The 17,898-nt window shown below is 42.5% G+C and overlaps 1 protein-coding gene across 1 annotated transcript in view; it reads right to left on the bottom strand.

Moving 5' to 3' along the window:
• Window positions 1-17,898, bottom strand: part of ZMPSTE24 (zinc metallopeptidase STE24) — a 60,568-nt gene that overhangs the window by 26,952 nt on the left and 15,718 nt on the right. Inside the window, exons 4-6 of the mRNA XM_060089586.1 lie at window positions 5,186-5,302; window positions 4,654-4,806; window positions 3,190-3,331 (exon numbers count right to left, since the gene is read on the bottom strand). Coding sequence (XP_059945569.1) covers window positions 3,190-3,331; window positions 4,654-4,806; window positions 5,186-5,302 — 412 coding nt within the window. The remainder of the gene's footprint in view (window positions 1-3,189; window positions 3,332-4,653; window positions 4,807-5,185; window positions 5,303-17,898) is intronic.

Genomic DNA, 17,898 nt, shown 5'->3' with positions numbered 1-17,898 from the left:
GGAGGTATCTACATGCCAGATACAGATACTTCCATATCACTATTTCTAGCCCTGACCTCTCCCTAGAACTCTGGATTTATATATCCAGCTGCTTATTTGACAGGCCTACATCTCCACATGGATGGCTAAAGTGCCTATCTGTTGTTTATATTCTCAAGTATAGTTTTTTCCCTGACCAGTATTAGAATTCCCTTGCAGAGTTTAGGGAATTTCGTATCATGCAAGTCTTGTGAGAGACTGCTTCTCATTTGAGAAATCTAAAAAGCTAGCTCTCTGCTTCCCCAAGCACTCCTGGCAGCTAGCCCAGTGCCCTGGCTCAGTCAATCAGATGCACCCACTGGGGACTCTGAAACAGTTAGCTAATTACATAAAGCAGCAGGGCAGTGAGGAATGAATTCTGCAGGTGCTAGTGGAAGGGGTGTCAGGGATACACACTGCTGACTCCGACATCGGGAGCTACTAGCAGTGTCCTCCCAGACTGGTTCTGCAGGACGATCCTGAGTTCCTAGTCTCCCGATGGAGAGCCCACTTCCCAAGTTTGGTAAACGTAACTTTCCTGGTGACTTTGTGCATTATCAAATATTGTTTCAATAAGGAATTTCTCTGGTTAAGTCAGCCATAGTTGGTTTCTATGGCTGGCGTGCAACTAACTACTGTTTGTAGAACTCTAGTACTATGTTCAATAGGTATATAACACACCCATCAGAACTTAAACCCTCACAGACCTGCTCTTCTCCCAGTTTTTTTCCCATCTCAGTAACCTACCATTTATCCAACGGCTGAGTCCAAAAATCTAGGTCGTTATCTTTGATGTCTCTTTCTCTCTTATCCCTTTACATGTCATCTACTGGCAAATTCCATCAACTCTACCTCTAAAACACATCCCCAGTATATCCACTTCTCTCCATCAATTACTACTATTCTAGTCTAGGCCACATTATCTCCTCCTGAACAGCACTGGCCTCCTAACTGCTCTCCCTGCTTCTACTCTTGCCTCCCCTACCGTCTATTCTCTATATAGCAACCTAAAATAGGTAAAAAGTACAAACTAGGCCATGTCACTTTCCTGCCTAAAACCTCCAATAGCTTTAACCCTAGACTTAAAATAAAATCCAAGCTCCTTACTCTGATTTACAAAGGCTTATGTGGTCCGACTCTCGCCTATGTCTCAGATTTCATGTCATAACACTTTCCTGCCATGTGGTAGCCACACTGGACTTTTTTCTGTTTCTTGAAGATACAAAGCTCTGGAGGGTCTCTCCATTGATCTTGGCATGGATGGCTCCTTCCTTCAGATCTCAGCTTAAATTCATTTGCTCAGAGATGTCTTGTCTGAGGACCTAATCAAAAGTATCTACTCAGCCTTTCTTTACCACTTCACATCAGTTTAATTCTCTGCACAATACTTACTGATACTTTCTGAGAGCAAGACTCTTGGTTTTTCACTCGGTTTTTCCTTTCAATTTACAAATCCATCATGTGTGTTGTTATTGTTATGAACAACATTCATTCACTCAAAATATTTTTGACAACATGATTAACAACAACAGAAACATGCATTGCAGATTAGTAACTTCTGTTTAGCAGAGGTAAGTTGTCCAAAGTCACACGGGGAATCTGTGCTAGAACTAGAATTTAAACTCAAGCCTATTGGCTCCACAGCCTGACCTCTGAAATGCCACCCTCCACCTACTCAAATCTTGATTTTCCACAAAGTCCCAGCTCATGTTATAACCCTCCATAAAGCCTTCCCTGACTATGTCAGCTAAAATCTTATAGCACTGATGGTATATATCACATATCTTCTCGACTACCTCTATTGTTATAGCATTAGCATTCAAGTTATCTGATTATAAGTGATCGGCAACTTAGGTTGCCCCTTCAGTAAAAGCGCCTCAGAGATTGTTCTAATACTGATCATTGTGCTACTAGTTTAATATTATTAAAAGACTAGTAATCTCAGAGGCCAAAGCAGTAGTATGAATTGGCTTCTTTTTCTACTATTTCCCCATAGACATGTTCCAACTGTGCCTTTAGTTGGCCACCAAATGCCCGAGATTTCTACACTCTTCTCGTTGCTGTTAATTAATTCTTTCCAATTGTGACCATCTCTGTCCTCCCAGACCCTGCAATTACTTCTCAGTTTCTACTCCTTCATCCGCCATAGCTACTTCTCAATGGTGATTTTTACTTTAGAGGAGGAATGGGCAAACTATGGCTTGCAGGTCAAATCAAACCTGCTGCTTATTTTTATAAATAAAGTTTTATTAGAAAACAGCCATGCTTGTTTCTTTATGTATTACTATGGCTGCTTTTGTACTATCATGGCAGAGTTGCAACAGAGACCATGTGACCTGCAAAGCCTAAAATAATTACTGTCTAGCCCTTTACAGAAAGCATTTGCCAGACCATAGTTCAGAGGAAGCGAAACTGAAACCCAGAGATGCAAAGTGACTTGTCCAAGATCCCACAGCTGGTAAGTGGCAGAGGCAGAACTACACTCATTCATTTACATGGATTTTAATTTACAGATTCTGAAAGTCATGGTACCACACAGTTCTTCTTTGCATCTTTGTAGCTTTCCTTGAGACTTTAGTAGTCTTACACAAGCTAACAGATAGATAGCTTAATTTTCAAAAGCAATCATCAGTAAAGCAGAGTATAACTAATCTAAAATACCAAGTGGTACCAATCTTGGGTAATCTGCAGGTGAAATCAGAGTCCTGCAGAACACTGGAAGTTTTCTTGGTGGAGACAAAGCCAATAACATTGGTTTTGTTTTTGAGCCCCCAAACCAGTGCCAAATGGAATCTAAGCAAGAGACCAACTCAATTACATATAGGAGCCAGGCAGGTAATAGAAGTGAATAAATCAGTCTAATATCATGACATAGCAGGGAGTGATAAAGGCCTTGGTGCAGAATTAAAAACAATAAAGCCAACCAAACATAGCTGCAGGCAAGAGCGGGACTTGGCATCAGGCCACCAGTTTCTATCCCTGGACTATGTCATCAATTCTTATAAATCTTCAAAAGCCAAAATGTAAAATCCTAATCTTTAAATAACAAAAACAAACAAAGAAAAAAAACCCCAAACCAACTGATTTGTTCTTTTATTAAAGTTTTAAGAATAAACTAGTCAAATAAAACAAACCACTCAAATAAAATCTTCTTACCCCAGGGAGCCTTACCTTGAACAACATACACCTTAGTCAAAGGGAAATCAATACTCTTTGCCATGACTTCAATTTCTTGTTTAAGCTTTCCCTCAGGAAGAGGTGTGAATTTGTCAAATAAAGGGGCAATGTAATCAGCATAGATGGTGACAAGCACCTGAAACGCAAATATGAGAACAACCTATGAATATGTCCTTAAAGAGAAACTACTCACTATACAGATTCAATATTAAAACTATGTGATCCCAGTCCTGATAACAGGGACCTTATCTTATTTGCTCTGGTATTCCCAGCCCCAAATAGTACCAGTACAGCATTCAATATATGTTTGATGAATTAAATCAAAATAAATAGTCTCTATATGGTAATAACTGAAAAGCCAAATGGTCCATTCAAAACTATCTTGGGGATTTCATAAGCCCATCATAACTTGGAATTCTGTCTTTCAAGGTAGTCATAATAGACTTGAAGTGTTTGCTAAAAAAAAGAAGTACTAGAGCTTGACTGTGTGCTATTATTTGGTCTGCCTGCTAACATTACTGACCTGCAGTTCATAACTATACACACTGGTTGAAACAGCACTTCCTTAAGCATTTTGGGAGCATTTCCTCTGCTCTCTCTCCTGTCACTTCAATTTGCCATACAACATATATTTGGAAGTCCAACTAGTACCCATTTTCCGGTCATGATCCCACCAGCAGGAGGTGAAGCAATGAGCATCATGGTAATTCTGACTAAAAGAAACCTCACCATCAGTGCAGCTGAAGGACGTATTTTCTGGGGGCTGTTAACATGCCATTTTGATTGTGTTGTAGTGTTTGTGCTGTGAAGCAGTTTGGAATATGGGAAAGAGAAGAGGAAAAGAAGACGTGAAGAAGGGACAATGGGGAAGCAGAGAGAGGAAAAAGAGAGGGAAGAAGCGGGGGCTGTGGGGGGAAAAGGGAAGAGGCAGGGTGAGGGTGAGGGGCAGGAGGAGAGGGCAAGGGACAGAGAAGAAGGGGTAGAGGGCAAAGGGGAGAGGAGGAAGGGAAAGGCAGGGGAAGGAGGGCAGAAGAAAGCAGATACGTTCATGCTTTCTTTTTCTTATCCCGCTTACATCTATTCTCTCTCCAAAATATCCATGGTTTTTAGACACTGGAGCTCAGTCAAGAGTCATCAAATTGTCAAACTTAGTCATCATTCTGGTGGCAACTCACAAATGCACAGCCCCAAACTGCTTGGCAACTGGATCATTAAAGCTAACTAACAACTAGCTTCTAGAATCTATAAGAGCCAGTATAAGGAGAAGAAAATCTATCGTCAGAGTCAACTCTCCCATTTCTAAGCTAAAAGCAGAAAACAGAAGGGGAATTTATATGAGCACCTATTTATATTTCTTCTGCTTCTTAAGAACCATTTAGATGCTAATGAAGATTAAATGACAGTTATCTCACCAAGGTACATTTTGTAAAAGAAAATCAAAACAAAGATTTCACTTACCAGAGACACAACTAGTGTGAACAGCCAGGCATAAATAAAAAAATAGTCTCCCCCAATTTTAATAATGTAAAGTAGAAGTGAAGACACAGGTAATAAAATGCACTGAGTCACAATAAATTTCTTGATTGCATCTTTCATGAAGAACCCCAAAGTCTGAAAAAATAAAAGGTCATCATGAGAAACTAAGAAACTGCTTTTAAAATAACAAATAAGTGAATAGAAAGGATACATTATTAAAGCAATTTTAAAAATTAAAAGGCAGTGAGACTACATGACAACAGGTAGCCTAAGACAATAAGTCAATGTCTTGCATTTTATAGTTTAAAATAAACTCATTTAAATGTTATTAGCTGAAAAACACTAGACATTAGTGCTAGAAGAGTTTATGGCAAGACTTTAAACTATGATCTTTACCATATCTGCAGTTCCTTTTCCCTCGATTAATTCATGCTCTAAAATAGCAAATTATGTTTTAATTATTCCCAGCAGAGGACGAAAGCACAAAAGAGAACATTTGCATTCTCTATTTTACCTGCTGATTGAAACCATGTTTTTCTTCTATCACAAAAGTATTATAAAGACTCCACGGCAAACCAGTCAATGCACTGAAAAGTGTAGCCAACAGCAGAAACACCAAGGACTGAGTAATCTAAACACAAGAAAAAAAGAGGCAGTTTTTAAATATTAATTTGTTCTTCAAATGAAATATCAGGGAACCAATCAACGAGTATTTGCTGAGTACTTACTATAACTCAAGCAATGTGCTTGATTCTACGGGCCTGAAACATCACCGCTACCCTCAGTTTATTTGCAAGACAGGGAGGCACTAAAACACTTCCTCTTTTATTACACGGGCACCATATGAAAGTTAACTGAAGTCATAGAGACAAAATGGTTAAAAGAACTTAAATTGAGCCACATATGCTGGTGAATTCGAGAAAGGCTTACAACACTGATGAGAAATGGAATGCTACTCTGAAGAAAGAGATAGATTAGTGAGTGGGACAGAAGAGGCAAGGAGGAATTCCACACAATTTGCAAAAGCAAGGAGAAAGAAAAGAGCACCTTAAAAGTGAAAGATGACAAGATGATGGGCCTAGATGGGACCAGGCAGAGAAACAAAATGGAGCATCAGGAAAGCTGGGCCAGGGCAGGTGGGGCAGAGTGTGCTAAAGTTTTAACAGAGCCAAAATTCAAGAGAGAAAATAACCCTCTAGAACTCCTTTAATTGCCTTAACAACAGGTCCTTAGGAGATCAAAAGCCAAGAACTGCCTCATTTTTCTTTACAAATATCTTTTCCTATGACAGTGGAGGATGAGGGCTAATTGGTATGAAGGGACTTGGGGGGAGGGGAAGGCAATGAAGCAAATAAAACCCTCGCTCTCCCTCCCACCACACCATCACTCTCCCTCTTACTCCCCAGTGTAAAACTGAATTCTTTTAAGTGTGAGTACACCACCAAAGCATATTTGACTTGGTAGTAAAGATGCAGCCATTACGTTTCTAAACATAGGAAGAGGGAGAAGGGAAGAGGAAAAAAGGAGATTTGTCTGGCTACAACATGCAGGGTGGTTTATTCCAGCATTTGTCCCCAAATGGGAAATGAGAAATTTTTTAAAAGTAGATTCCAGGACCTTCCTCAAAACTACTGAATCGGAATCCCATCTTCAAAAAATACAACCATACTGTATAGATTGTTTGAATACCTGCTTTACTCATTTAACGTATCACAAACATCTTTCTATATCAATAAATATAGATCTACTTCTTCATTGCTAAAGGCTCCATTACATATATCTCCATTATAGCATTCATTCCAATGCTACAATGAACCCATTTCATTCATTCCCCATAAATTCGTAAAAGTGAAATGTCTGGTGTCAAACTTTTAAAAGATTTTTGATACACACTGCCAAGGTGTCCTCTAGAAAAACTATACTAGTTTTCAGTCTGACAGCAGCATGAGACTAGTTCCCTATCCCTCAACAATTCTGTCCTATGATTCTTTTAACTGTTTTTTACCCAATATGATATGGTAGGCCAAAACAAAGAAAGAAGCACAACTCCTCGATTCTTCATTGTTGTATTAAAACACATTTCTTTGATTGTCAGTATGGATTTATATTTTTCATGTATTTTATAATCATACGAATTTCTGCCTTTGCCCATTTTTCTGTTGAGGTACTCAATTTTTTCTAAAGTGTTCTTTCGGGACTTCCCTGGTGGCATAATGGTTAAGAATCCGCCTGCCCATGCAGGGGACACGGGGTTGAGCCCTGGTCCGGGAGGATCCCACATGCCGCGGAGCAACTAAGCCCCTGCGCCACAACTACTGAGCCTGCGCTCTAAAGCCCGTGAGCCACAACTACTGAAGCCTGCGTGCCTAGAGCCTGTGCTCCACAGCAAAAGAAGCCGCCAAAATGAGAAGCCCGTGCACTGCGATGAAGAGTAGCCCCCGCTCACCGCAACTAGAGAAAGCCTGTGCACAGCAACGAAGACCCAACACAGCCTAATTAATTAATTAATTAAAAACTCTAGATCATATTAAAATTTATAGTTTCTTCAGACTCACAGACTTAGAGAACGAACTTATGGTTACCAGGGGGAATGAAGGGGGGAAGGGATAGTCAGGGAGTTTGGGATTGACATGTACACACTGTTATATTTAAAATGGATAACCAGGACCTACTGTACAGCACAGGGAACTCTACTCAGTATTATGTGGCAGGCTGGATGGGAGCGGAATTTATGGGAGAATGGATACATGCATATGTATGGCTGAGTCCCTTTTCTGTGCACCTGAAACTATCCCAACATCGTTAATCGGCTATACTTCAATATCAAATAAAAAGTTTTAAAAAATGTATAGCATTTTTTTGTTTAAGTATTGTCAGTGTATATTTGTTTATATTTAAATACTCAATTCATCTAAGTCTTTCTTTTTCTTGGAGGATATAAAATTGGAATTTATTTTTTTCTCAGTTGTCCTAAGAAAATTTATAACCTATATATTCCTCACCAATCTGAAATGCCACCTTTATCAAATACCAAGATTACATATACTTAGGTAGGCCATTAATTTAAGACAACTTGATTTCTTCTTAATCTCACTTATCTTATGCATAAATACCATTTTTAAATTAATAATTCTATCAATAAACCATTTTTCTTCTTAAAGAAGATGAACAGTAAGTCTAATTCCCCAATCAGTAGGCTTATTCCCTCCTTAAAACACTAAGATTCCAAGAGCGTTGTAAATTATTTTGCCTTAAACAGTAAAACAGCCTCTTAAATGGTCCCCCTGCCTAATATCAATCCCTCCCCTTTCGATCCATCCTACATACACACCAGATGAATCTAAAACTCCACTTCTCTACTTTAAAAGCTCGTAATGGCTCTATAACAGGGGTCCCCAACCCCTGGGCCACAGACCGGTACTGGTCTGTGGCCTGTTAGGAACCAGGCCACACAGCAGGAGGTGAGCAGTCGGGGAGCGAGTGAAGCTTCATCTGTATTTACAGCCGCTCCCCATTGCTCACATTACCGCCTGAGCTCTGCCTCCTGTTCAGATCAGCTGTGGCACTAGATTCCCAGAGCAGCGTGAACCCTATTGTGAACTGTGCATGTGAGGGCTCTAGGTTGTGCACTCCTTATGAGAATCTAATGCCTGATAATCTGAGGTGGAGCTGAGGCAGTGATGCTAGCGGTAGGGAACAACTGCAAATATAGATTGTCATTAGCAGAGAGGTGTTTTTTTTTTACATCTTTATTGGAGTATAATTGCTTTACAATGGTGTGTTAGTTTCTGCTTTATAACAAAGTGAATCAGTTATACATATACATATGTTCCCATATCTCTTCCCTTAGCAGAGAGGTTTGACTGCACAGAGACTATGAAAAATCAATTGCTTGCAGACTCATATCAAAACCCTATCACTGAGTGGCAAGCGACAATTAAGCATCTAGTGGCAGGCTTTATTGTGGCAAGTGAGTTGATGTACTTCAATTGTACAGCTGCATCTGGTGGCAGGCTTTAAGTCAGAATCTGACACGTTTTAGTCTGCGCGTGGCCCGCCCATTATTTTATCTACTTCCATCCATGCCTCTTTCCCACACTGTGCACTTGTCTCAGCCACAGTTTTGGTAAGCCCACAAGCTAACCCTAGCCAGGATGAGTAAAAAAACAAACGTCACCGGAGAGCTTCTTTGAAAAGGGGGAAAGACCCAGTGATGAGACAGCAGAAGACTCTAAGACTGCCCACAAAAAGAAAGCTGCATTTAAAAGAAAATACCAAGAGTCCTACTTAAATTATGGGTTCATTTGCAACAGGGGATTCACATTCTCCAAGCCTGCTTTATATAATATGTGGCCACCGGCTACCCAACGAAGCCATGAAACCTTCAAAACTGCTTCGCCACATGGAGACCAAGCACCTGCATTGAAAGACAAGCCTTTGGAGTTTTTCAAAGGAAAAAAACCATGAACACGAAGAACAGAAGCAATTACTGAAGGCCACCACTTCATCAAATGTGTCTGCACTGAGAGCACCGTTTTTAGTGGCTAACCGCATGGCTAAAGCTAAGAAGCCCTTTACTGCTGGTGAAGAGTTGATCCTGCCTGTGCTGAGGACATTTGTCGTGAACTTTTAGGAGAGGGTGCAGTTCAAAAGGCGGCACGTGTTCCTCTTTCGGCTAGCACCACAACTAGACGAATTGATGAAATAGCAGAGGATACTGAGGCACAATTGTTAGAGAGGATTAATGAGTCACCATGGTATGCAATCCAGGTTGACGAGCCTACCGATGTTGACAACCAGGCAACAATGCCTGCCTTGCGATATATTTCTGTGCGATATATTTTTCAGGAGGATGTGCATGAGGATATGTTATGTGCACTTTTGTTGCCAACCAGCACCACAGTTGCGGAAGTATTCAATTCTTTGAACGATTACATATCAGGAAAACTGAATTGGTCATTTTGTGTTGGTATATGCGTGGACAGAGCGGCTGCCACGGCTGGATGGCTTTCTGGTTTCACTACTCGGGTCGCTTCTGAGGTGGCTTCTGAATGTGAGTCTACGCACTGTGTCATCCATAGGGAACTGCTGGCTAGCCGAAAAATGTCACCTGAACTTAACACCGTTTTGCAGGATGTGATTAAAATTATCAACCACATTAAAGTACATGCCCTTAACTCACATCTGTTCGTGCAGCTCTGTGAGGAGATGGATGCAGAGCACACACATCTTCTCTTTTTAAAAAAAAAAAAATTTTTTTTTTCTTTATTTACTTGGCTGAGTCAGGTCTTAGTTGCAGCGCGCGGGCTTCTCTCTAATTGTGGCACGTGGGATCCACAGCGCAAGGGCTCAGTTGCCCTGCGGCATGTGGGATCTTAGTTCCCTGACCCGGGAAACCTGCGTCCCCTGCATTGGAAGGTGGATTCTTTTTTTTTTTTTTTTAAGATATGATTTATTTAAATTTATTTATTTATGGCTGTGTTGGGTCTTCGTTTCTGTGCGAGGGCTTTCTCTAGTTGTGGCAAGCGGGGGCCACTCTTCATCACGGTGCGCGGGCCTCTCACTATTGCGGCCTCTCTTGTTGCGGAGCACAGGCTCCAGACGCGCAGGCTCAGTAATTGTGGCTCACAGGCCCAGTTGCTCCGCGGCATGTGGGATCTTCCCAGACCAGGGCTCGAACCCGTGTCCACTGCATTGGCAGGCAGATTCTCAACCACTGCAGGGAAGCCCTGGAAGGTGGATTCTTAACCACTAGCCTACCAGGGAAGTCCCATGTCTTCCCTTATACCCAGAAGTGAGATGGCTTTCTAAAGGTAGATCACTGGCCAGAGTTTTTGAGTTAACGAGAGCCGCTCCAGAAATTTCTTTTAGAAAAACAGTCACCACTGGCAGCACATTTTACTGACACAGAACGGGTCACAAAACTTGCTTACTTGTGTGACATATTCAACCTGCTCAACGAACTCGATCTGTCACTTCAGGGGAGAACAACTGTGTTCAAGTCGACAGATAAAGTAGCTGCATTCAGAGCCAAACTGGAATTATGGGGTTGACAAGTGAACACTGGGATTTTTGACATGTTTCAAACATTAGCAGAGATTTTGAAAGAGACTGAGCGAGGGCCTTCTTTCTCCCAGCTGGTACATGATCACATATCTCAGCTTTCAAAAGAGTTTGAACATTACTTCCCAACCACAAAAGACCCCCGAACTGGGAAGGAATGGATTCGCGACCCATTTGTGAATAAGCCAGGTGAACTAACTTTGTCTGTGCTAGAAGAGGATCAACTGCTTGAGATCATAAATGACGGTGGCCTTAAAAGTGTGTTTAAGACAACTTCAAATCTCCATACGTTCTGGATGAAAATCAAGGTGGAATATCCTGAGATTGCCACAAAAACACTGAAAAGCCTGCTTCCATCTCCAACATCCTGTCTTTGTGAAGCAGGGTTTTCTGCAGTGACAGCAACCAAAACGAGATTATGGAGTAGATGGACATAAGCAACACACTTCGGGTGTCACTGTCTCCCGTCACCCCCAGATGGGACCATCTAGTTGCAGGAAAACAAGCTCAGGGCTCCCACTGTTTCTGCATTATGGTGACTTGTATAATTATTTCATTATATTTGACAATGTAATAACAATAGAAATAAAGTGCACAATAAACGTAATGTGCCTCAGTGGTTAAGAATCCGCCTGCCAATGCAGGGGACATGGGTTCGAGCCCTGGTCCAGGAAGATCCCACATGCCAAAGAGCAACTAAGCCTGTGCGCCACAACTACTGAGCCTGTGCTCTAGAGCCCGCAAGCCACAACTGCTGAGCCCACGTGCCTAGAGCCTGTACTCCGCAACAAGAGAAGCCACCACAATGAGAAGCCCACATACTGCAACGAAGAGTAGCCCCGGCTCACCAGAACTAGAGAAAGCCCACGCACAGCAACGAAGACCCAACATAGTCTAAATAAATTAATTAATTAAAAAAAATAAAGTAATGCTCCTGAATCATCCTGAAACCATTCCCCACTGTCCCCCCACCCCATCCATGGAAAAACTGTCTTCCACGAAACCGGTCCCTGATGCCAAAAAGGTTGGGGATCACTGCTCTATAAGACTGCAAACTCATTATGCTTTTAAAGATTTTCATAATCCAACCCCAAAATGCTACTTTTCACTACTCTTCTCTAAGACCCTTCTACTCCTAACAGACAACTGTGAGCTGGAGTTTAGACAGGTGACTGAGTTACGGAAGATATTCTAGCTGAAAAAAGGAGTTGTGACAGTCACACTGGGGAAGTTGGAGAATACACAAACTTCCAGGAGTTTTTCTCAGAAGATCTCTAATTCTAATTCAGGAAGGAGAAAATATCCTAGGAATAAGATCTACTGGGCAGTGAGGGGAAGGGGTTTTGACTCATAGCTTCTTAAAGGCAACAAGATCTGGGCTCTAGCCCTATCAGTGAACACTTGAAGACTCCAGGACACAGAACATTATAAAGTGCTGCGCCATGAGGGCAGAGTGATCCAGACCAAAACATCCTGATGGCACAGTTCACCTCTTGTCTGAGGTGAACCTACTCATTCCATCTTATATGCATAATGTGGCAACAGAACTCTGGAGCATCCTGAGTCATTAAGTCTGAAAAAGGCTGGGCCAAATATCACTGTCAAAAAATAAGAACACTGATTATGAGACCACTTGTTGGTAGTTTGGAAAGCAGAAAGTCCTGCCAAAAGACACATTGCCTATGCCTAAGGATAAGCTGAGGTCCACTTAGTTTTCTTCTTCTTCTTTTTCTAGTGAATAAATTGGTTTTAATTATATGAGAAGTAGAAGCTCATTGCTGGATTTTCTTAAGAGATAAGCAAAAATAAGGAAATTAAAATTGCCAAAATTCTCTCCCGAGAAAACCACTTTTGGAATTTTGGTATGTACTATTTCAGACTTCTTATAGATGTGGAATATGTGCACAATGACATGTGTACAAGGATGGGCACGAGTGAATGCAATTAAGAAAAATTGAACCGTACTTCCCTGGTGGCGCAGTGGTTAAGAGTCCGCCTGTCAATGCAGGGGACACGGGTTCGATCCCTAGTCCAGGAAGGTCCCACATGCTGCGGAGCAACTAAGCCTGTGTGTCACAACTACTAAGCCCGTGTGCCACAACTACTGAAGCCCAAGCACCTAGAGCCTGTGCTCTGCAACAAGAAAAGCCACTGCAATGAGAAGCCCATGCACTGCAACGAAGAGTAGCCCCCGCTCTCCACAACTAGAGAAAGCCCGCGCACAGCAACGAAGACCCAACATAGGAAGGAAGGGAGCTGGGGGAGGCGGGGGGAGGAAGAAAGGAAGGAAGGAAGGCAGAGAGGGAGGTAGGGAGGGAAGAAGGAAGATTGAACCAATCTAAATGTTCATCACCAGGACACTAGTTATATTAAAAATCTGTATGGGACTGGGAGGAAGATGGCAGAAGAGTAAGACGCGGAGATCACCTTCCTCCCCACAGATATATCAGAAATTCATCTACACGTGGAACAACTCCTACAGAACACCTACTGAACGCTGACAGAAGACCTCAGACCCCCCAAAAGGCAAGAAACTCCCCACATACCTGGGTAGGGCAAAAGAAAAAAAGAATAAACAGAGACAATAGGATAGGGACGGGACCTGCACCAGTGGGAGGGAGCCGTGAAGGAGGAAAGGTTTCCACACACTACAAGCCCCTTCGCGGGCGGAGACTGCAGGTGGAGGAGGGGGAAAGCTTCGGAGTAGCGGAGGAGAGCACAGCAACAGGGGTGTGGAGGGCAAAGCGGAGAGATTCCGGCACAGAGGATCGGTGCCCTCAGGCACACACCAGCCCGAGAGGCTTGTCTGCTTGGCCGCCGGGGCGGGCGGGTCTGGGAGCTGAGGCTCGGGTACCGGCTTTCAGTCGGAGCGCAGGGAGAGGACTGGGGCTGGCGGCAGGAAGAGAGCCTGAAGGGGTTAGTGCACCACGGCTAGCCCGGAGGGAGTCCGGGGAAAGGGTTTGGAGCTGCCGAAGAGGCAAGAGACTTTTTTCCCTTTTGTTTCCTGGTGCGCGAGGAGAGGGCATTAAGAGGGCTGCTTGGGGAAGCGCCGGAGACAGGCGCGGACCTCGGAGACGGGCGTGGGACGCTGGGGCTGCTGCTGCCGCCGCCGCCGCGGGGCCTGTGTGCAAGCGCGGGTCACTGTCCGCCCCGCCTTCCGGGGGGCCTGTGCACCCCGCCACTGCCGGGGTTCCGGGACCCGGGGACGGCTTTCCCGGGAAAGCGCACGGAGCGCCTCGGGCTGCTGCAACGTCACGCCGGCCTCTGCCGCCGCAGGCCCGCCCCACACTGCGCGCCCCTCCCTCCCCTCTGGCAGAGTGAGCCAGAGCCCCCGAATCAGCGGCTCCTTTAAACCCGTCCTGTCTGAGCGAAGGACTGACACCCTCCAGCGACCTACGCGCAGAGGCGGGGCCAGGTCCAAGGCTGAGACCCGGGAGCTGTGAGAGCAGAGACGGGGAAATCTCTCTGTGCAGCCTCGGAGGCAGCGGATTAAAGCTCCACGGCCCATTTGATGTGCCCTGCGTCTGTGGAGTGCATAAATGGACAGAGAATCATCCCAAATTGAGGAAGTGGACTTTGAGGACAAGATTTAAGACTTTCCCCCCTTTTCCTCTTTTTACAACGAATTATCCCAAATTAAGGACGTGGACTTAGCAAGATTTCAGACTTCTCGCCCTCTTCCTCTTTTTACAACGAATTATCCCAAATTGAGGAGGTGGACTTGGAGAGCAAGATTTTTGATTTTTCCCCCTGCTCTTTTTTTGTGAATGTGTGGATGAAAGGCTCTTGGTGCTGCAGCCAGGAGTCAGTGCTGTGCCTCTGAAGTGGGAGAGCCAACTTCAGGACACGGGTCCACAAGAGACCTCCCAGCTCCACATAATATCAAGCAGCGAAAATCTCCCAGAGATCTCCATCTCAACACCAGCACCCAGTTTCAGTCAACGACCAGCAAGCTACAGTGCTGGTCACCCTATGCCAAGCAACTAGCAAGGCAGGAACAAAACCCCACCCATTAGCAGAGAGGCTACCTAAAAACATAATAAGGCCACAGGCACCCCAAAACACACCACCAGACATGGACCTGTCCACCAGAAAGACAAGATCGAGCCTCAACCACCAGAACACAGGCATTAGTCCCCCCCACCAGGAAGCCTACACAACCTACTGAAACAACCTAAGCCACGGGGGACAGACACCAAAAACAACGGGAACTACGAATCTGCAGCCTGCAAAAAGGAGACCCCAAACACAGTAACATAAGCAAAATGAGAAGGCAGAAAAACACACAGCAGGTGAAGGAGCAAGATAAAAACCTACCAGACCTAACAAATGAAGAGGTAATAGGCAGTCTACCTGAAAAAGAATTCAGAATAATGATAGTAAAGCTGATCCAAGATTCTATTTCCAAGATCCAAAATCTTGGAAATAGAATAGACAAAATGCAAGAAACAGTTAACAAGGACCTAGAAGAACTAAAGATGAATCAAGCATCGATTAAAAACACAATAAATGAAATGAAAAATATTCTAGATGGGATCAATAGCAGAATAACTGAGGCAGAAGAACGGATAAGTGAGGTGGAAGATAAAATAGTGGAAATAACTGCTGCAGAGCAAAATAAAGAAAAAAGAATGAAAAGAACAGAGGACAGTCTCAGAGACCTCTGGGACAACATTAAACGCACCAACATTCGAATTATAGGGGTTCCAGAAGAAGAAGAGAAAAAGAAAGGGACTGAGAAAATATTTGAAGAGATTATAGTTGAAAACTTCCCTAATATGGGAAAGGAAATTGTTAATCAAGTCCAGGAGGCACAGAGAGTCCCATACAGAATAAATCCAAGGAGAAATACACCAAGACACATATTAATCAAACTGTCAAAAATTAAACACAAAGAAATCATATTAAAAGCAGCAAGGCAAAACCAACAAATAACACACAAGGGAATCCCCATCAGGATAACAGCTGATCTCTCAGCAGAAACTCTACAAGCCAGAAGGGAGTGGCAGGACATAATTAAAGTGATGAAGGAGAAAAACCTGCAACCAAGATTACTCTACCCAGCAAGGATCTCATTCAGATTTGATGGAGAAATTAAAACCTTTACAGACAAGCAAAAGCTGAGAGAGTTCAGCACCACCAAACCAGCTTTACAACAAATGCTAAAGGAACTTCTCTAGGCAAGAAACACAACAGAAGGAAAAGAACTACAATAACGAACCCAAAACAATTAAGAAAACGGGAATAGGAACATACATATCAATAATTACCTTAAATGTAAATGGACTAAATGCTCCCACCAAAAGACACAGACTGGCTGAATGGATACAAAAACAAGACCCATATATATGCTGTCTACAAGAGACCCACTTCAGACCTAGAGACACATACAGACTGAAAGTAAGGGGATGGAAAAAGATATTCCATGCAAATGGAAACCAAAAGAAAGCTGGAGTAGCAATTCTTATATCAGACAAAATAGACTTTAAAATAAAGACTATTAGAAGAGACAAAGAAGGACACTACATAACAATAAAGGGATCGATCCAAGAAGAAGATATAACAATTGTAAATATTTATGCACCCAACATAGGAGCACCTCAATACATAAGGCAAATACTAACAGCCATAAAAGGGGAAATCGACAGTAACACAATCATAGTAGGGGACTTTAACACCCCACTTTCACCAATGGACAGGTCATCCAAAATGAAAATAAATATGGAAACACAAGCTTTAAATGATACATTAAACGAGATGGACTTAGTTGATATTTATAGGACATTCCATCCAAAAACAACAGAATACACATTTTTCTCAAGTGCTCATGGAACATTCTCCAGGATAGATCATATCTTGGGTCACAAATCAAGCCTTGGTAAATTTAAGAAAATTGAAATTGTAACAAGTATCTTTTCTGACCACAATGCTATGAGACTAGACATCAATTACAGGAAAAGATCTGTAAAAAATACAAACACATGGAGGCTAAACAATACACTACTCAATAACGAAGTGATCACTGAAGAAATCAAAGAGGAAATTTAAAAATACCTAGAAACAAATGACAATGGAGACACGATGACCCAAAACCTATGGGATGCAGCAATAGCAGTTCTAAGGGGGAAGTTTATAGCAGTACAATCCCACGTTAAGAAACAGGAAACATCTCGAGCAAACAACCTGACCCTGCACCTAAAGCAATTAGAGAAAGAAGAACAAAAAAACCCCAAAGTTAGCAGAAGGAAAGAAATCATAAAGATCAGATCAGAAATAAATGAAAAAGAAATGAAGGAAACGATAGCAAAGATCAACCAAACTAAAAGCTGGTTCTTTGAGAAGATAAACAAAATTGACAAACCATTAGCCAGACTCATCAAGAAAAAAAGGGAGAAGACTCACATCAATAGAATTAGAAATGAAAAAGGAGAAGGAACAACTGACACTGCAGAAATACAAAAGATCATGAGAGATTACTACAAGCAACTCTATGCCAATAAAATGGACAACCTGGAAGAAACGGACAAATTCTTAGACATGCACAACCTGCCAAGACTGAATCAGGAAGAAAGAGAAAATATGAATAGACCAATCACAAGCACTGAAATTGAAACTGTGATTTAAAATCTTCCAACAAACAAAAGCCCAGGACCAGATGGCTTCACAGGTGAATTCTATCAAACATTTAGAGAAGAGCTAACACCCATCCTTCTCAAACTCTTCCAAACAATATCAGAGGAAGGAACAATCCCAAACTCATTCTATGAGGCCACCATCACCTTGATACCAAAACCAGGCAAGGATGTCACAAAGAAAGAAAACTACAGGCCAATATCACTGATGAACATAGATGCAAAAATCCTCAACAAAATACTAGCAAACAGAATCCAACAGCACATTAAAAGGATCATACACCATGATCAAGTGGGATTTATTCCAGGAATGCAAGGATTCTTCAATATACGCAAATCAATCAATGTGAAACACCATATTAACAAGTTGAAGGAGAAAAACCATATGATCATCTCAATAGATGCAGAGAAAGCTTTTGACAAAATTCAACACCCATTTATGATAAAAACCCTGCAGAAAGTAGGCATAGAGGGAACTTTCCTCAACATAATAAAGGCCATATATGACAAACCCACAGCCAACATTGTCCTC

Source organism: Mesoplodon densirostris, chromosome 2 (assembly GCF_025265405.1).
Source record: "Mesoplodon densirostris isolate mMesDen1 chromosome 2, mMesDen1 primary haplotype, whole genome shotgun sequence".
In the NCBI taxonomy this organism is placed as follows: domain Eukaryota; kingdom Metazoa; phylum Chordata; class Mammalia; order Artiodactyla; family Ziphiidae; genus Mesoplodon; species Mesoplodon densirostris.
Note: the sequence above shows the minus strand (reverse complement) of the source record. Positions and strands in the feature narration are given on the sequence as shown.